Source organism: Motacilla alba, chromosome 1, assembly GCF_015832195.1.
Source record: "Motacilla alba alba isolate MOTALB_02 chromosome 1, Motacilla_alba_V1.0_pri, whole genome shotgun sequence".
Classification (NCBI taxonomy): domain Eukaryota; kingdom Metazoa; phylum Chordata; class Aves; order Passeriformes; family Motacillidae; genus Motacilla; species Motacilla alba.
Genome location: NC_052016.1, coordinates 46,933,896 through 46,955,189, shown reverse-complemented (window position 1 = coordinate 46,955,189; position 21,294 = coordinate 46,933,896). Strand labels below are relative to the sequence as shown.

General features: G+C 43.6%; 1 protein-coding gene across 1 annotated transcript in view; it reads left to right on the top strand.

Moving 5' to 3' along the window:
* MAML2 (mastermind like transcriptional coactivator 2) overlaps positions 1-21,294 on the top strand; it is a 209,303-nt gene that overhangs the window by 182,110 nt on the left and 5,899 nt on the right. The window contains 2 exon segments of the mRNA XM_038156332.1: positions 14,457-14,660; positions 16,669-16,780. Of these exon segments, the coding sequence (XP_038012260.1) occupies positions 14,457-14,660; positions 16,669-16,780 (316 nt within the window).

The window sequence follows — 21,294 nt, the reverse complement described above, 5'->3', positions numbered from 1 at the left end:
TAAAAAATGGGAAGGAACTAGGGGTCCTTGCCAACACACTTTAGAACTGACTATGTCTTAATTTATCCATGACAGAGTGTCTTACTCAGTAGGTGAGAATTTAGCTATGAGTATATTGAGTGGCAGCCAGCTTGGAGCATGAGTCTAATTTACTGTAACTCTTGCTACATTCTGTCTGATCATTATCGTGCTGAACAAAATGTTTTTAAAGTGCTTTTATAGGGTTGAGTGACTTGTTCAATAATTTATACCATTTTGGAGGGATTAGAGGATGAATTTAAGTCATCAAATAATGCCATTATGGCTCAATGACTACATTCTTTATCAGGGAAAAAAAAATCAGTTGTAATTATGCTCAAAAAGACAGAGACCCTTTATTCAGCAGTTCCCCCAAGAACAATGATATCAAAGATGCTGATAGGTCTCTCAGCTGTAAAGAGGGCTGTCCTTCTTTGTTAGGAAGGAATAGATCAGCTGCTGTCTGCTTATCTGTGTATCCATTGTGCCATTTATGCCACAGATTTTCAGTATGCCATGCCTTTAAACGTCTGCTCCTTGCAGAAGCCAGATATCCTTCTGCATGCAGAGCTGTGCAAACTCTTGGGGAGCCCACGGCCCCACTTAAGCTGCTGGGAGTTTTGTCCCTAATTTCAGCAGAGAATTTCTGTCCGAGTTCATGGAGCAAAGAAAAGGAAAAGTCCTTTTGGTGGCTATCTGGGGACCTTCACTTACACTAGATTACAAGGTGTCTGCCTGACCCTTATGATTAATTTAATGTTTCTTTTCCATTTTGTTTGTTTTTATTTCTTATTAAACTGATAGCTGCCCTGGCTAGGGAACCACTGGTATTTCAAGAAGTTGTGCTTTCCACCAGTGGAGTGAGCATTGCAAGATTTCTTTAGACACAGATTATGTCTAATGGTGTCAGACTAGCAGTGTAGCACAAAGTTTTCATTTTCTCCTTAAAGATATCCAGTGAAATGATGAAATCCTGCTCACTTGACCTCTGAGCTGGCTTTTCAGACAAGCTTTTAGCAGCTTAGGAAGACTTATCTCAGAGAGGAAAATCAGGTCATGCAGTGTGTGTGGACAAAGACTAGATAAGTGATTTGAGCAAGGGAGGAGAATACATTAAATCATCCCTTATCCTTGCAAAATGACTGTGTGTACAAGGTGAGCACTGGTTGGAGTAATTCTCCCAGAGGATTTGAGAGGCGCAGGCCAGAAGTAAATATGTCTAACCATGAGGGTGTTTGGATTTGTACTTCTCTGCACATTGTTCTCCATGTCCCACACTTATTAACTTGTCTGTGTGACAGAGCCTGGTCCAAAGCTCAGTGGGATCTTTCCAATGCATTTGCATTTGGCTCCTAGCTCTGTTACTACAGACTTGGTGCCCGTGTGCTTTCTTAGTCAATCAGATGAGAATTGTCTCATTTCAGTGTATGCCCAAAAGTAGCCTCCCACACTCCTCCAGTCATCAGAAGAAGAAAGGCACCTCCAGACTCATCCCATTCATTTCAGAGGCCAGACTTGGCCAGTAACCCTCTGGAGACAATGATTTGCCTTCACTCCATGAACAGCCGGGAGAGCTGGTAACTGGATTTGGTACTGAACTTTCTGATGGTATGAAACAAGCCTTTTTCTCGCTCCTAGATGGGATAATACAGTAAGTCCTGTCCACTGCATGTCTGGGAAAGCAAGGACTGGTGGGCCCACTGTAAAGATGGCTGTCGGAATCACTCAGCACTCTCCTGAATTCAGATGCCATAGTGGTTGCGACACCTAATTATCCATGTATAGTAGGTGGTCCAAATAGGAGCACACAGCAGAGCAGCAGATGGGGGTTGCTGCTGTCAGATTAGATTGAGATTAGATAAAGCTTAATTAACACTTTATTTTTGTAAGATTCAACTCTGATTAGTCACACAAAAAATATTACAGAGAAGCGGGGCAGAAATCAAGAAGCATAACTAACATTATTAAAAATCAAGGAAGCATTTTTACAGAGCAAGACCTTGCTAGTAAAGGGTTATTCCCTGAATTTGACGCCTCTTTTGTCTGGAGAACAAGAGGTACGTGGAAAGAGTTCTTTAACTCACCAACCAACTACTGTGTAAATCTGCCCTTTCTAGGGCAATCTAATTTACATAATCATACATATTTCAACACCCATTCGAGGTACTTTATGTCGTTGGTTAAAATTCTCATTATTTTCCATCACTTCTAGATTTGTAATAACAAGAGGGACACACACAGTATTTTACAGATGTTTTATCAAGATCCCTAGTAACCTCTGTACAATTTATCAAGAGTTTTGGTGTCAGGCCCCACAAATGTCATCTCACAACTCCTTGCTATCCAGTATGAAACTTCTGTCATGATATTTTTAATATTCTGAACCCATGACTTGACCCATCAAAAGATTTTTGCCCTTCTCGTAATTAACAAAGGCATGTGAAGTCTAGTGTGTCAGTCTCCTTCTATTGTTGGAATCCACATAGTGTCCTGGTAGGCTTCTCCTGCCTGTGAGCTCCAAAAACTTACCAGAAACTTTTGTGTGACCCACAGGGAAGGTCGCTTGCAGGAATAGCCTGCAAAGCAGTCATTGGACAAAATGTTTTTCTGTGCCAGACAGTACAAATCAGTGAGCCAAGTAAATTCCATTTAAACTTTATTTTTAAGTTAAAGGAGACATGTGCTGTCTATGGTCCAAGAATGAATCCAACTTTTGCTTTTTAGGATGGGAAAAGGATGTCACAGATTAAGATAGCTTTGCTGTAGAGCAAATATGCAGGTTTAGAATACCTAAAATCCAAAATAATCCACGCTTGCAATAAATAAGTGCTTCTCCCTTGCCCTCTATTGTTGTCCAACTGCCAGGACTGCAAAGGGATGACGTCTACAGGGAATTCAAATCATACCAAGCCAATTCCTTTTTTTTACCTCTGTGGTATCTAACCAACTATTTGCAGAATGTAATACAACTCATGTAGTTCATTTAGTTCAGCTGGTCTCTCCTTTTGCTTTCTCTCCTTGTAAGCACAATTAAGTGGTCAGCTGGGTGCTTCTATTGCACTGTTTTGTCTGAGCTGTCTGGTCCAACACAGCTCAATGGGCATTGCAGATGCCAGTGAAAGCTCCTTACTGTACTTTTTATCACCTCAGCTCTGCCACCAGACAGTGAGAAGGATACACCCTGGCCCCTAAAAAGTCTGATACCAATAAACAGGGTCTTTTCTTAGTTTATGTGTTTATTTAACTGTGTAGCTGTGACCAACCATGTGAAGATGAGGGCAGAACTTGCATCTCCCCAATGTCTCTTCAAAGCATTGCCAGAAGACATCACGGTGTCCCCTCTCAGCAAAGCCCAGGGCTTGTCTGGCAGGGCAGACAGTGTGAGTATAAAAGGCTATCCAGAGCCCCCTACTCCTTGCTCTCTGGGGTTTTTACCTTTGCCATTTCCCAAACGTGGGAAATACCACAGCAAAATATGAGAGTAATTTGGCAGAGGCAATTGCATTTGTGCTTTCCCTTGCTCAGAGAAAGAAAACAGGACAGTGATACCCTGTCCACCTGTTCTTTTTCATAAGAGAGTAAGTCTATTTAAAAACAGGGATGCAAGACAGGTTTTTACTGCTCTTGCACAAGAATAATACAAAATGAACAGAAGTCGTCCAAGAAAGTTTTTGTTGGCACCAACCTCCCCATTCTCCAGAGTCGCACGTTATCTGATAGCTGGCATACGGCAGGCTCTGGGTAGTCTGTTATTCTTTCCCACGCTGCAAGATTTGGGCAGTAAATAGCTTAAATAAATGCCAGAAGTATAATTCACTTTTTACTTCATCTGATTTAAGGAAGACTTTCCTCAGATAATTCCTCCCAAGCATGCTGTCCAAGGCAGAACTGGTCCCTGGTGGATCGAGCTATTTTGACCTCTCTAGCTGGCTCCATTCCAGCTTTTTAAAAGTTGGAGATAAAGAACAGAAGAAACAACTCACTACATCCAAGCACCGTTGCACTTTTCTGTGAGCCCAGTGGGATGCCAGGTGCTCCTTGAAGGGCCTGTACCATTATACAGTACTAGTGGCCCTATGTCACCTTTTACTCCCGCAGCAGGTAACCACCATGCCTGGTAATGCTACCAGAGGGGCAAAGAGGCAGCAGATCAATTCCCATCACGGGGTCCTGGGCAAGAAAAGGGCTAAACTCTGCAGGGCTGGAAGCAGAAGTGGAAGAGCTCTGTCTAGCTCTGTTACCCCTCCAAGAAAAAGAGTCTTAGTACCACAAAATTGTTTTAGTTGGAAGGTACCTTTAAAGACCATCTAGTGCAACTCCCCTGCAATGGGCAGGGACACTTTCCACTGGATCTCACTGCTCAGAGCTCTGCCCAACCTGACGGTTAACATTTCCAGGGCTGGGGCATTCACAGCTTCCCTGGGGAACCTGTTCCAGTGATTCACCAATCTCATTAAAAATATCTTCATTATATCTAGACTGAATCTGCACTCATTTAGTTTAAAACTAGAAGTGGGAATGGAGAATGCCAGTGAAGACTGAGGCAAAAGGTTGTTGAGTGTCCCATAATCCATTCTTAGCAGTTTGCCGGTCATGTTCATTGAAGGGGTAAAGATTTCCTTATCTTTCCTTTTCTGGCTGACATAGCTGTACAAGCCCTTCTTGTTACCCTTCGCATCCCTTGCCAAGTTCAGCTCCAGCCACAGTGGCCTTCCTGACCCCATTCCTGCACAGCTGGGAACCATTCCTGTACTTTTCCCTATTCTTGCTGCCACTACCTGTGCAATTCTTTCCTGACCTTTAATTTGACCAGCAGATCCTGATTAATCCATATTGGTCACTTGCCTCCCTTTCCTGATTTCTTACATCTGGGGATTGAGAGCTCTTGTACTATATGGAAAGCCTTCTTAAAGATCTGCCAGCTCTTTTGTGCTCCCTTGTCCCTGAGGGCAGTTTATCATGGGGTACTGTTGACGAACCCTTTGAATGGCTGGAATTTTGCTTTCCTAAAATTCAGGGCCCTGACTTTACTCTTTGCCTGACCCAGAGGAGTATTTGGAACTGCTGGGATTCCTGGAAAAACCACACAGCTTCCTACATCTTGAGATCATAATGAAAAATTAGTCAAATCCCAGGAGTATTTTTAGGAAACCTAGTATTTTCACATTTTAATGAAACTGCTGTTGGCATAGAGAGATGAGGGATAGGTAGATTTGTCAAACCCTCAGGGTGCTGCAGCCACTGGCACCATTTTATCACACTCATCAAGACCGTGTGAGGGGATGGCAGGAGCTTAGGCTTATGTCAATTCCTGCAAATTAGCTCCCATCACATTAAGTTGTTTTATAACAAAGACAGTGGCTGTTATAAAGGAAGGAGAGGGAAGACCACAGTTGGGGTTGTGTGATAAGGACTCATTTAAAACTGCATAGATAGGCTGGCCAAGGCTGCTCTGTTGAACCATGTGTTGTGCACTTGCACCAGTGCCACGGGCTGTCCCAGTTGGAAACCATTTGGGTTCCTCCCACTCCCTGCTTCTGTGCCCAGTGACACTTGGCTACCAGCCCCAGATGCTGATTTTGGTTAGCACCAGTCACTGTCCTGGGACCGGTAACTGGGAACAAAGAGATCCAGACCCACCTGAGGCATGTCCCTTCTGCAGCTGCAGTCAGTGCAGGGAAGACACAAGTCAGAGCTGTTTTTCACACATTGCTTTTCAGTGTTGGCCATTGTTTGCCATCAAAGTTCAGAGCTGTTGGTGTTAGAAGGCTGATCCCAGGAGGCTCCACTTTAAGGATGCTCATGTTCTTGCTGTGTATTCTCAGCAGGAGAGCTTTGATCTTAGGATGTGTTTGACAGTCATGTCACTCATGTTGTGCTCATTTGAATTGAAGTGTTTGGCTCCAGTGATGTGGTTTTTCTGTTGTTGTTATTGTTCTGCTTGTTTAATTATTTTTTCTTTCTTCATTAAATATTTTGTTCAGGTTGCCTGCTCCTTTCTCCTGCAGAAAAATTGGCAGTTATGGTATTTGCTTTGCTTTTTTTATTGCTTGAGGAAAATTTCCATATTTCCATATTGTATCATCATTTTTTTTCTCTTTTTTTTCTTTTTTTTTTTTTTGTGCTTGTTAATTAGAAATGACACAAATTTGTTTAAACTACAGACAACTAATAGGGAGGGTGAATCATATATGATATACCTCATTCACTTGGCTCTATGGAATCCCAGCAGCCCGGGTCTCCACAGCAACCTCTGGAGCAGGGCTCCCTGTACAGTGCCCACATACCCTTTGGTTTACTGTGACTGTCACAGTTGCTGCCAGAGGGAAACATGAGGATAAGGCAAGATGCCAAAAGAGATACATTTTACCTAAGCCTGCTACCAGTGTCCTGCTTAGCGCTGCTTTGTAAAGGGAACATTGAAATATAAACGTGTACGTATGAGAGAGTCACCTACTACTGAATTACCCAGTGCTTCCCCTTGCAAGACTCTTGTTTCAATTGATAATGGCTTTTCTAAGAGGGCTGAAATTTTCTGTATCGACCTCAGGCTAGATCATTTTTGTGAAAGATAATAAACATATGGCAGCAAGACAAGAACATTTATTAGGTGAATTAGGTATACATATACACAGATAATATATACTCATAGTAAAGATACAGACAGATAATCACAAGTGTCTAATTCAACCAGTTCAGGAAGTTTTCACCGCCTCAGCTGGAAATTACCACTTTTTAGTGGAAGCACAGAGCCTGCAAGTGTGCATGTACCTTGTCCTGTAGTACTAGGCAAAACAGGTCCCTTCACACACCAGCTCTTGTTCCAGCTGGAGGAGGGGCAGTTTCTTAAACCTCCTTCATTTGGTTTCCTGCAATTGTGTGATGATAAACTAAAGGGTTTGGCTTGTTGCAATGTGGATATTGCATATTGCAGCCATTGCAATTGTAATGCTAAAGTAGAACAAATCATTATGTGTTTGGTTTTGTCCAAAACCAGATAGGAATCTTCATCATTCATGCTCATTGGCAAACTTATTTCAGAATAAGAGCTCATGAGGCATTCAAAAACAGAGCTCCATACAGAGCGCAGGATAATCTTTGCACAAGTCCATCAGTGGAGGTGCTCTAGTGGTCTCTCTGAACCAGGTATTTTGTCCAAAAAGCGTAAGATGAGGTCACTGCAAGTCAAGAGTGCCACTGTGCCCCTGTGGCTAGATGGAGATCTGGGAGGAAATTCTAGCCCCGTTGAAGTCAGCTGGAGTTTTGCCATTGACTTTGATGGAGCCAACATTCCTCTTCTGATGCAGACATTTCACAGTAACCTCCTCTGTTGAACTTTCAACACATGCATGTTATTTTCATTACAAATAAACAAAATATTTCTAAAATGGACACCTTCATATATACAGTATGCCAGAAGATGACATTAAAAGTTCATCATGGTGCGCATGGTAAAACACTAATAATCCATCCTTGATGTCTCTGGGAAAAATTCTGACATGAACAAATCTCCTTTAGGTCATTTTGCCTGAATATACAGCAATCAAATTTACAGCTGAGGGTTTATTATTTTTGCAGAATGCACATGCATTCCGAATTTGCCGTGCTCAGAAATGGAGACAAGACATTCATCTGTGTGCTTGGCTTTGGGAAAAGATATCCCTGTGTGTCCGGCCATGGGCCCTGGTATAGAGCAGACAGGAAATCTGCCAGACTGCCTCGGCAGGAGGCTGCCTTCAACACGTGCAGCAAGGAACAAGAAATGTCTTAATGATTAATCACTGTCAACCTTTGTTCTCATTAAAGACTTGATTGTCAGACAAGGCTGGTAATGAGGCGCCCAGTTCCTGGGCCTGTTGCTATGTGATTGTGCAAGGCCTGAATCTGAGCCTTACACCCTGCAAGATGCAGCTCCCACTTTGCCCAAGTTTAAGGAGTTGGGGTTGGGAAGATTGTTCTAAGAGTGCCTGCTAGTGGCTATGGGGCTGTGCAGCTCTCTGGCAAGGGATTATGGCAGGGCTGCAAATTAATCTGAAAATATGTTCACAAGGATCTTGGGCATGAGAAGCTTTACTGTTGGTGTTGAACAGGCAAAGTGCTATAATAAGTTTCTATTAAAAAACATACGAATAATTAACTTATCTGTCAAAGTGAGGATTGGCTCCTTTCAGGGATTTGCTCACTCATCTTTATGTTTGGGATTGTGCACAGTGTTACCTATTTCTGAAATTAGTTCTGGGGTGCACTGAAATTTCAGCATGCAAAAAAATGTATTTTTAAAAAGCCTGAACTTCTTGGATCTTCCAGTGAGATCTGCAGCAGTTGGGTTTGCTGAAATACTTATCCCTTGGCATGCTGAATACCTGCTGCATCATTTGATGTCCAAACATACCACTCCAATGGGTGACTTACACCAGGAGGATGCAGAAATCAGGTGTGTGCTCCCAACTGTCAGGAGCAGTTCCAGTTTCAGTGTCTGAAGGGATTAGTCCGCATTTCCTGTTTGGGCTCCACCATTCAGTCTGTTGAAGGAGTGACACAGCATTTGCTTCTTTTCCCTGGTTGGATGAAGGCACAAGTATTTCTGGCAGACAGCCTGGGCTTGTGAAATTGCAATGCTAGTGTCCATGTTTCCTTGTGTATGTGCCTTGGAAACATGGTTGGCCCCGAAATTTTTGTCCTGAGAGCTCAGATGTTCTCAGGAGAAAAACACAGGAGATAGTCCCCTGAGGCTGAGCCAACTTCTTATAAACATTCTACAAAATTACTGAAAGGAGCTATTTTGCAGCCTTCACACAGCTGTATCTTTGGATGTTAGACACAGAAAAACCAGCTCTTGGGATCTTGCAATGTTCAGGTTTTTCAAATGCTGTTTGTACATATAAAAACAATCTTCCTGGAATGCATAAAAATATTCTCTGACAGATATTAGGGAAAATTCAGCTTATAATAGTATCTTCTACCTGGTTAATTTGGGAGGCTTTTAGGTCACTCTTTATAACACCCTTAGAAAGTCATCCACTTTTGCTTGACAAATCATAAGGTGTTCACACTCACTCTTCCAGGCATCTTACTCCAGTGTGACTAGAAGCATCAAAGATGAGTAGTGTGAGGGAATGCTCCTATCATCTAATCTGGGTTCCTAATTCAATTATCTAAATTAAACATCTGAAGCTTAATTATACAGCCCCATCTCCCTGTATAGTGAAGGGAGAGCTGCAGCAGGCAGTTTAGAGAGGATCTCCTTTAAGTTTTTTGTTAGAGACCTAAACTTCAAGGAGACTCACTTTTATGCTGTGTATTCCAGATATGAAAAAGTATGAATGAGTTTGAGTTGCTCAGGAAGATACTGTTTTCCACTCCCATCAAGCTGAACAAGCAGTAAGGCAAGGGAGAATCTGCTTGGCTGTGTTTCTCCCCAGTCTGTCTTATTTCCTTATACACAGATCATATCCTCAGCTGCTGCAGATGAGTTTAACCTCAGGAACTTCTTGGTGCTCTCACAGTACACGGTGGCATAGAAAGCAGCTCTCTGCACTCCAGTCAAGAGTGGGAGTTATTCCTAAAAATATGAAAACTCTAGCTTTTTCACTAGAGCTGAAAGAGTTCTTATTTGACAGGCACTCTGCTGTGGTTCTGGTGGAGTTTTGTTTTCTTGTCTAAGGCAAGGACACAAGTAGACAGTGCTTGGAGTTCAGATGACCATGAAAAGCTCAGAAAGGCTTAGCAGAAAGGGGTGTATCTGCTTCCATTAAATGCAGCAAAAAAGAGGTGGCTCAGAAGAGGGCTGGTGGGTACTAAGACTGGCTGTTCAGCAAAGCACCCTGTGCTCAGCTTCCTGAGGTTGCATGAGTCAGACCAGCTCTTCCCAATAAGCCTAAGTGCTTGGCCCAGTAGCTGCAGGAGAGCCTCAGTTTGTGCCTGTGGAAAGCAGCATGTCAGCTGGGGCTGTGGAGGTTCACATCAGGGGCTCACAGGGGTCTGGGCTTTGCTACCAGCCTTGCACTACTCTGAAACACTGCAAGACTTGGCTGAACCATTCCCCTTCTCCTCCTACTCCTCCTCCTCATCCTTCTCTTGCCCCTCTTCCTCCTTGTCTTTTTCCAAGTGCTCAGTTGTCCAGGGTGGTTTGCAGTCAAACCAGAAAGTCCCTGAGAAGCTTGCACTGTGGGGACAGCCACTGGTCCCTTGAAGAAATCCACAGAGGAGCCTTTTCCTTCACCATCCTCACTCTAAGCCTGCCACGAAGAGCTGCATAAGCCCATGATGCCAATTAACACAAACTGCTGATAAGTGAGGACATCATGCATAGGTTCAGTCACCAGATGAACGTGACTTTGCACATCCTTTCCCCTGGAAGCAGCTTTTTGTAAGGCAGGCATCTGTCACTAAACAGACTTCCATAAATGGTTCTGAAGACTTTTCCTTTCTTCTTTTAATTTTTTGTTTCTTTAAGCCAGAACTGATGCAAGAGAAGAGCAAAAGTCGGAGCTGTCACTCCCAATCTGATGCAGGGCACAGAATGATTTGCCCCACAGAGGAACAGAAAGGTGGAAAAATTCCCCATCTCCTTTTGAGGGAAAAATCTGCAAGAAGCAGAAGCTCATCTTGTGGCACAGATGTCAGCGCTCCTGGCTGGGAAGCAAACAGCCTCTGCGGGCATTGTGGTTTCATACAAAATTGACCATTGTTTCCCTTCTGTCTCATCAAAATTATTCATCAATTCAAAGTATTTCCAGGAGAAAGAGGGGAAAGGTTTGCACATCCTTTTCCAGCCAACTGTCCTTAAACCACTTCCCAACTAAGAATGCAGAGACATAAGTTTGCAAAAGGCTTTTAGAGCTCCTGACAAGCTTTATAGGGAAAGAGGAGAGGAGAGGAGAGGAGAGGAGAGGAGAGGAGAGGAGAGGAGAGGAGAGGAGAGGAGAGGAGAGGAGAGGAGAGGAGAGGAGAGGAGAGGAGAGGAGAGGAGAGGAGAGGAGAGGAGAGGAGAGGAGAGGAGAGGAGAGGAGAGGAGAGGAAGAGAAAAAAGGGCAAAAAAGAAAAGTCTATTTTTAAAAGTTCATATATGTGTTAGAAGCCAAGACATCCCTTCATTTGCATGAACACAAATCAGCTGCAGCAGGGATAGTGAAAGGCAAACTTGGTCTTAAATGCTTTGTTTTACTGCTAATTTAAACATTTGAACGTAATGTTCTTTGTGATGCTTATGAACAAAACCGCAGTTGTGCTACCAGCTCTGATGAACTCTCACTGTCTGCCTTCCTGCATCTCATAGGTTTTATATGGCACTGTAACATGAGATAATATGGTGCAACACATCTGCTTTGTATGTCGAGCATCACCATGCTGAAGCTTCAGCTCTGGCAGGGCCGATGGAGTTTTGTATGGGCTGATGAACAATAACCCAGCCCCAGCTGGCACCAGGGATAGCCCTAAAAGGGCTGTAGGTCACTTGCGGGGCTGGAGGAACATGGAACATGCATGAGCAGTGTCAACAAGTAGGGCAGAAGCTGGGGGTAAACCCAGGTGGACATTTGTACCTGTTGGAGGTGTGAGGCTTCCAGGCTGTCCCTGACACTTGGCTGGCTGCAGGGATGTGCTCCCCATCATGTCGCCTCCTTGGGGGCAAAGGGGACAGGTTATCTTCCTCATGCAGGGAAACAACCTGGTGACACCGTGCAGGCAAGCACTGGGGGCTCCCCAGCTGGAGGGATGCTGGGCTGCCTCTGGGTAGAGGTGCCTCTGGGCAAGAGGACAGGCACGTCCCACTCCAGATTTTCTTTGGTCAGGGCTTTCTAAAGTTAAACCACATGAACTGCATCATGGGAACCCAGGAATGACATTAAAAACCAGCAGCTCTAGAGGTGTGGAGTTGTAGTAGAGCTGCAGTAGTAAAGCCGGGCTTAGAGCAGGATGAAACAGTTTAACAGAAGCAGGGTAGCTCCACCCAAACCTGCCCTTCCTCTCAGGGATGTCAGAAGGCATGCTTTGTCCTGTGCAGGGGCAGAGCCCCATGTCCCTGACAGCAGTGTAGCCCTTCTGCTGCCTGATCTGCAGTGATGGAAGCGCAGGGTGAGAGCAGGGCTCGATAGCACTGGTTCATGAAGGGTCAAACTGCTGTGCAGCTAGTCTCCTGATTTATTAGGAAACTGTTCTTCCTTCTCCCATTGCAAGGGGAAGATCAGCAGGCAGGAGAAGTAACACATCGTAGATTCATAGGCTCACACTGACATTTCATGAACAGCAGAGAAAGGACCAAATGCAAAAAATCCCAACCTGGCTCCAAGTTGATGATTTACACTGTTTTCTCAGGGTCTGTTTGCCAAGCAGCTGGTGTTTTGTGCCAATGGCTATTACAGAAGAGCTTTCTTTGATAGATACTGTGAATGAACACTACACAGTTTATCCTAAGACAAAATCCCCCCCCACTGCTTATATGGGCTGGTAGGGAATGAGGGAAAGAAAAACTTAGGTTTTGTTGGTTTTTTTACATAGGACTGAAAGCACATTCGGGGGAGCCTGCACTATCTGTGCAAAACACAACAGATGAATTCTATTAATGGATGGAACATGTGGCTGGGTTCAAGCTAGAGTTGTCATTTGAATATAGAAGTCAAAGCCAATTTATTGTAACATATTTTTCTTTTCAAAATATTTTAGGAAAGACAAAAAAGTTTGCGCAACAACTTGGCAAGCGGGTCTGTTGAGAGGAGGTATTTTCTATCTTGCAGCTAACATAAGGGCTGAAAAATGTGGCAGTGCCGAGCAATCCTAGATTCCTTCTGGTACTGAAAGAAAGTGTGCAGGATATAATTGTGTAAGAGCCCAATAAATTTGAAGGGTGGGTTTGTAACACTGCCTTGGGGGCTGCAGGTGGCTCCAGAAGAAAGTCAAGGTTTTTATTTCAGTAACAGTCTTCAAATACTTTATCTAACTAGCTACGCACTCATGTGGCCCCATCTAGAAGCCAGGGAGTTATTTTAAAATAGAAATACCCATAACAATCATTGTGCTTCTTCCATGCCAGATGGTAGAAAGATAAGTGGGATTAGTCTGTACTGAGTGTGTTACTGGGGAGGGGAGGGATGCAAAAGCTAAGGCACAGGAATGAGCTTTCCTGGAGTTTACAAAGTCCTAAACATCAGTGCTCCGTGGTCTTCAGGTCATGGGTAGGCTACGTGTGACCAATACTTGTTTCAATGGTGGTCAGCCGTGTTTGCCGAAATGCCCCGAGGGACAATGGCCATGGAGCAGAGCTTTACTGGATAGCAGCCCAGATCCTGGCTGTACACCTCAGTTATCAAGAGAACCGCTGTGCAACAGGGAGCATCAGACTCCCGCTGTGGGGTCTTGTGTTGCAAGGCCAAAATGCTGCTGCCTCTTAGGTTATACAGAGTTATGTGGTTGGTTCTTATGGTTAATTGCAGCCAAGTGGGGTCAGGGAATGGGTGTGTCTCCTGACTACTGTGACCTTTTCAGTGTATTCCATTTTCTTTGTAGATCTGTGGCTAATAAATACGTGGATATCGAGTGATCCAACATAGGCTGAGTATTTTTGTGTGTGTACTCAGAAAGCTACATTTAGTAAAGGCCCAAGTTCCAATCACCGCTGAAGCAAGTAGTCAAAAAACACATTGCTGGCCAAGAGAAAAGGAGCAGCATGCTGTCATCCCATGTACATTCTCATCTTGTATGAGCATGGTTTGAGTTCTCATGTTCCTTCCCCACTGCCCTCCAAGATGTCTTTTTGCCATCCTTTCATTATGGACCTGCACACTGGGAACAGGAAGCAGATCTAGGTCCCTCACAAAGACCAGAGAGACTCTTCAAGGTCCTTGCCAGTTACACATTTATTTTACTGATGAAGTTGATACACTCTAAGCCTATTTAATCATGTTGCTAATGGGATTCAATTAGCAGTCTCTCAGAGATTGCTCTTGTCAGGGAGATGACGGGCGAATGAAAGCAGCACCATTCACCCCACTGTGAAGTATTAACTTCCCACCTCTGTATTTTCTAAGAATAGATGCCACTTCTACCAATAAGTCTGCAGCTTCTCACTGCTGTTCACCAGATGGTAGGAACCAGCAGACACTGAGTTTGTTCCCTCGTGGTCAAACAAACTGATGTACAGTCCAATGCACGTTTCCTGAAAGATCCCCAGGACAGCTGTTACTTCTGTTGATATTTCCCAAGCTCCTGGTACAATATTGAGGTTTTCCACTGGAACAACCCGGCACATTTTCAGAGTCTTTCCTGAGGGATGAAGTTACTCAATCCTCTTCTTACTTTGTCATAGCCTTTGTATCGGTCACTTTTCCTGAGAGTCTGTGGGCTGTGTCCTGAGCTTCTGCTAATTACATAAAAAAGATTATTCCCTTTTCTTGACGCTTGTTATTATTTTCATCCTTCACGATCCTTTTCTTCTGTTTCAGGAACAACACTCTGTGGTAGGCCAGGGAGCTGGCCCTGCTCCAAGCTCCAGTTCTTGCTCGAATCCAAACACTGGAAGTAGTTACATGAACTCATCCCAGCAATCATTGTTGAATCAGCAGCTGATGGAAAAGAAACAGGCTCTGCAACGGCAAATGATGGAGCAAAAACAACTCCTTCTACAGCAGCAGATGTTGGCAGAAGCTGTAAGTTTACTAATTTCTTATTTTACATGGAGAATATTGTCATAAAAACAATAGAAAAGAAGGCTAAGACAGGGAGAAGAAAGCCCCCTAAAACTTCAAGGTTGTTTTGGCAATGCCTAGAACTTCAAGAGTGCGCCTTGTATTTTTCAGCACTTTTCTAAGCCTTTTTGAAACCTTCTTCAATCTGTAAGAAACAAGTTTCTGAGCTACTGCAGTTTCATTACAAGAACAGTCCAAGCATATGCTTGGTTTTGAGACGTGAATATTGTCTGTGGTTTTCTTTGCAATATAAACCAAGGTGCACTGCTATGCTACTTCCACTTCAGACGAAGGTTTACTTCCAGGCAGCATAGTGTAAAATGCCAGTGTGTGAATAAGGATCAGGTACCTTGGTTTTGGGGTTCAACACAACTTTTGTGTGCTTGTTTGGGATCGCATATGAGTCCTACCTTCTCTATTTTATTTTTGCATTTCTAGGTATCTGCAGCCAGTTCTCTGTCCTTTGGTATCTGAAAGACTAGTTGGGAGTTTCTGGTCATTTTAGGAGACATGGGGGATTCTATAAAGGAAATATTTCTGGACTTTTTGATTCATGCAGAAGAAAAAAGAAGTTCAAAGTCAGCTCTCTGTGCTGCAGTTTTCTGTCAGAATTTTTAGCAGAGCAAAAACTTAATTGCTCAAATAGCTTATCTGAAATAAAATGGAAATTTAATCACGTTGGCTTTGCTTTTGTATTGTGTACATAGAAATACACATAAAGCTTGCCTAAAGTTTTTACATGAATTGAAGGGATTTCATGGGAGTCTGTCTTCTTCACAAGGATTCAGGTTGAGCAGGATATAAAAACAAACCTTACAAATCAGACCCCTCCCTCCCATCACGAATGGTGGAAATGCCTTAAATAACACAAGAAGGGCTCTTCTCCCAGTGTTTTTAAGTGCTCCTGGGAAAAGAAAATACAATTTTTTCACTAGAAGGTCCATATGCATGCTGTTTTCAGGCAGATTATCCCCAAATTACTCCAATGGACTTGCATCATCAGCCAGGGCCTGACTCTTTCACACTGACAAGCTCGTTTGCCATTCTGGCAGTTGAGCACAAAACCTGTGCACATTGCAAAGTGGTGTGATGCTGTCCCAGCAGCTGTCCAGTAAAGGCACATTTGCACCAAACTCACAATTTCCTGCCTTGGGGGCACTTATCCCAAGGAACCATGTCTCATGGGTGAGCAGTAACACTCTGGAGGCATCAAATCACACTGATGCTGATGAGAGATTTGGCATTGACTCTGGTGCCTGCTCTTTCAAGATCTTTATGAGCACAGGGCAGTTAGTCAGATTTCAGTTCAAGTACTTGGATTTTTATCTTCCTTTCACCAGAGACATGTCCCTGCAAGCTCAAAAAAAATATCTCCCCAGCTAATATTTTTTTCCTGCAATCTTTCCTTTGCTGTCCTTGCACCAGTTCTTGTACTCCCAATGCAAGAGGAAAGACAGCACCTCGTACTTGTACAGGGAAGCACAGGGCAATGCTGAGTGGCATGGAAACAGCCAGCCCAGCACCATCCTTGCTAAACCATGTGTCCTGCTGGTATCCTTACTGAGGAGAGATGGCGGGAGAAAAAGCAAGGATTTTGCTGGGTTTTGTGGTCACCCCTGCAGTGTAGGAAGACAGAGTGAGGGAGGGATGGGCATGGTTGTGGATAGGGATGACAAGCTGAAATTGGAATACACTTTGTACTACAGTGCAGACATAGATGTTGTTCACAGAGGCTGAGAGGAAAGTTGAATCAGACTCAAACACAGTGCAAACAGCAAAGATATTTCCATATAGTCTTCAGTAGGTGATGGCACAGTTTCACAAGTGACTGTCCTGTGGACCAGACAGGGTGAAAGGAAGGAATACTTCAGCTTTGTATATAACTGAGAAAAGAAAGAGATTGGCAAAACACAGAGCCAGGAAAGCATAAAGAAAAGCAAATTAATGTACTTGTACTCTAATCCTCTAGGAGAAAATAACTCCACAAGACCAGCTGAACAGACACTTGACAAGACCACCACCAGATTATAAAGACCAAAGAAGAAATGTGGTCAACATGCAACAAACAAACCAATATCCTGGTAAGTACCCATGGGCTCAAAGCAACTCTTCCCTTTCTTCCTTCCTTCCAGCTGGAAGACCACCCATAAGAGCCATGCATGCATGGGACGACTGGGGCATGATTTTCTGGATATCTGCTTCCATTACCGCAGGGGCACTGGGTGGTGGCTGTACCCTCCTGTGCTATTTACCTCACTGCCCTGCACCACTGAGAAGTGCTGATGTATGATCTAGTGCTTCATCCAGGCTGATACACCTCTCTCAGACACGGGGAAGGAGGAGTTGGTACCCCTCCCATTAGCACTATCTGGGGCAGATGTACACCCAAATACCTGATGCAGAGATGTCCTCTTGACTATGCAACCTCACTGTGTTCAGATGCTTCTCTCACATATGTGGTGCATCTTGGTTCAGAGACTGAGATGAGAACCATCTCCTCCTCCAAATGGCAAGCAGCATTTCAACAGATCAGTCAAACAGTAGAGTAAAAGCCCTTGCTTTCTGCCAGAACTGCCCAGGGCAGGAATTCCCAACACTTCAGGACTAGTCCTTCATTTCAGCTCTTGTGCCCTGACCTCCTGGGAGAGTCTAGTTATGGGAGCACAGGATTGTTTGTTTGGGCTTTTCATACTGTTCACCTTGCTGATTGGCTGAAGGCCGCTCAGAGAGCAAAGGCAGAGTAAGGAAAAAATGCTGAGGAGAGAGGAGGTGGGGGAAATGCAGCAGATGGAACCAAAGGATGTTTTCTATACTGCAAAAGTGTCTGTGCATGTAAGTATAAAAAGAATTCTTTGCCTTCTAGTATATTTTTGTATGCAACATGCTAAAGAAAAAGAAGAGGGGTTTTGGTTTTTTTTTTTTGTTTTGTTTTGTTTTTTTGTTTTTTGTTTTTCCATAATTGTTGGCTCTGCAGATTCAGCCAGTGATCTGAGTCTTTCCTTCTTACCTGTCCTTTGCAGCACAACCTTTTCAGCTTCTATTATGATTTTAATGAGCTCTGAAGTGCAGCTTACTCACATGCCACCCTTCTGCCCAATCTGCTGGCTATGTAGGGATGGGCCAGGTTGAGCTGCTCAAGCAGCATTCATGCACTCTTTTGCTCTGCTTACAAGTTCTAGCAGTGATAAGCTTGCTGCAACCTGGAAACTGCTGCTGGAAACTGCTGCTTTCTAATGGACCTGGGCATTAATCTTCTCCAGTAAACTGGCTCAAGCATCCCAGGGTAATAGCCCATGGTGAGGGCCCTGCTCACTGGCTTGGTACCTCCTGTACTCCCAAAATAAATGCTTTGGCAACCCCAGCATTTTGCTGAGGAATCTTGTGATTTGGTATGTTGTTTAAAGGTTTCTTCCTGGAACCAAATTATTAACTGAGACTCTTGGCTTTTACTTAAAAACAATCGATTTCTAGCCTGGGAGAGAAAATGGAAGCAAGTGCTGCCACATGTGTGAAAAGGCTCCAAAGTGAGTAGATCACCGTTGTGATGTGGCAGCTCTTGTTGTTGTTAATCTGCTGGACTCTTTGCCAGTCTTGTGGTATTTGGAGTCGCATCTTCTCAGTTTGAAACATGTGGGAATGGCAGCACTTGTCCATTCAAATCTCAAGTCCCTGCTGAGTGAGCCCCAGGAGGACAGCGGCCTTTCAGGCGAGCCTGGGAGAAAGGGCTGTTCTGGGAGCTTCCAGCAAAGCTACCAGAGGGAGCGATTAGGAAACTCTTGCATAAGGGAGTAAGAGTAGGGAAACTTCCCTTTTTCTGGGAATAGCTTTGCTCAGATCAGGGAAGAAGAAACAAAAAGCTAAATAAAATCACACGGGCTGGAGAAACTTGGTTGAGTACTTTATTTCTCTATACTTTTCCCCACAGTGACATGCCATGGCAAGAAACCCCCAAGAAAGGAGCAGGTGAATTGGGTAGGGAAGCTGTTTCTCCGAATTGCTGTAGCCTGGGGTGCCCAGCTGCCGTACACAGTGCTTCTGAGGAAGGCATTTCTTCCCATCTGGAAGAAATAAGAATGGAAAATACTTGTGTTAAAAATAAAAGCATAAAAATAGCAAAACAAAGAAAGAGGAAGCTTCGTCTTCTGGCAACAAGTACAACCCCTTCCCAAACACTTGTGTTCTTTAAAAAGTGTAGCATTTCCAGGAGCAGTGTGATGGTAGCCCTGAGCTTTGCTCAACAGCTGGCAGGGTCACCCCATGAGGGCTTCATCCCTGTGGCAATGAAGTGACTCAACAAACTTGTAGTTCAGCTGGAGGGAGAGAACCATCTCTTGAAATGCCACTGAATTCTGTACCATTCTTCCCCTTTAATATGGGCTCACAGGAGCAAAAATCAGGGACCCATCCCTATCATCCCTGAAAAAAAAATTACAGAATCACAGAAAGGTTTAGGTTGAAAGGGACGTTAAAGATTATCTAGTTCCAAACCTTCTGCCATGGGCAGGGACGCCTGTCACTAGACCAGGTTAGTCAGAGCCCCATCCAACCTGGCCTTGCATACTTTCAGGGATGGGACATTCACAACTCTTTCACTACTCCAGTGTTTCACCACCCTTGAGCAAATTTCTTCCCTATGTCTAATCGAAACCTATCCTGTCTCAATTTAAAGTCATTCCCCCTTGTTCTGTCACTGCATATCCTTGTAAAAAGTCCCTCTCTCTCCCACTTGTAGCCACCTTCAGGTACTGGAAAGTACTAGATCACCTCAGAGCCTTCTCTTCTCCCACCTTAACAACCCCAACTCTCTCAGCCTGTCTTCATAGGAGATGTTACAGTAGTGCCAAAAACACACAACCCACCAGCAAAGCCAAAGATGGGGCTAATCATGCGATTGCCAGCTGTGCACTGATTGTGGGAATGTGATTGTCCCTGTTGGGCTAAAAACAGGTGGACTCCGCATAGCATATCCTGTCCCAGGGGCTGCCCAGCTCAGGGACTGAAATTAGGTGCTTCAGTTAGGGCAACACAATTCTTAGGATAATTAGATCCTCTACAGTCCCACTTGGAGACTGTTTGTGGAACAGGCTGCCTTCCAGGCTAGGGGGAGCTTCTTAATTTAGGTATCTATGTTTATATTGATTTGAAACAAGCACTCTGGTTGTGGAGTCACACTCAGTGTTATAATGATTTGGGAAGAGTTATTTTTTAAGCCCTTAAGGAAGAAAATGAATCTTTTACATCCATTACTAAATGGAAATAGCATATGTATAAAAATAATGCAGAAAAAGCAGAAATATACAGTTTTTTCTTTGGTTCCAGACTGTGGGAGCTGAACATCATTATGGCAACATTTCAACAGGAACAATATATTAAATAGCTGTTCCTAAACACAGACTTTTTAAATATGTATGCCCATGATTTGTCTAAAAGAGTTTTAAAAGAGCTGGCTGAGAGGTTCTCCATATTCTTACTGTCACCTTTTATTTAGTCTTGAAACACCAAGGGACACTGCTAATACCATGATAAAAATTAAAAGACTAAGTAGGTGATTGCTGCCCTAGTAGCCTAATGCAGAGCTCAGCAAAATACTGGGGAGCAGATACAGCCCAAATAATAAAGAATTTAGGAAGAGGGAAATGTAATTAATTTCAAGCAACATGGGCTGATGTTAAAAGAATCTTTTCAAACTTGCATGGTATCTCTTTCAATGAAATCACAACTCAAAGGCAATAGTTGTTCAGGTTATATGCGTTAAAGCATCTGACTTCTTACTGCCTATTTTGCTTAAGAAACCTGAGTGGCACAAAATTAACATAGCTCAAAAGGAAATGGCTGACAGGTCTCCAGATATCACTGTGAGCAGGCTGTGTCATTGAAATTGGATAGGCAAACATTGTGTGAGATGATGCTGAACTGGAAAAATAGAGTTTACTTTACATCCCCATTGGAGATGTGCAAAAGTTATTGCTGTGACCAGCTATGATGTACAGCTCTGAAATCAACATCAAAAACTGTCAAGTTCTGAAAGGACCTCCAAAGGACCAAAGGACTGGAAAACATGCCACACACTGAGACTGAAGCATTTGGAGAATGCTGTAAGCATGACACAGTCTTGAAGCACTGTGTAGTAGGACGGAATTTATGATGGACCAACTAATAAAATTAGTCACACAGACCAATATATAATAAGATTTGGTGATGAAGCTGGAGTTAGTCAAATTCCATCTGGTTTTGCCATATGTAGGAAGGATCAAACCAAGGCAATGTCTCATGCCCAAAAATTGCTATTAGTTGCACCCTATGAAATAGCAAATCTCCTCGTTCCTCCTCTGGGAAAGGCTCAGAGAATTCCTGAAATGCAGTGGTACCTTGGTAGAAAGCTCATTTGACAGCTTTTCTCACACTTTGGGGCCACCCAAAGAGGTGTAAGAATTTAGCTTGTGCTATGCCGTGTGGCACAGACTTCCTCAGCTGACCCACACATTGTGTGAAGAAACATCTCCTTTCATTTGCCTTGAACCTGACTTTTTTGAACTTTTTTGAACCCCTTTCTTGTAGGGTTTGTACTGGAAGCAACAGTAGCAAAGGGAATTAC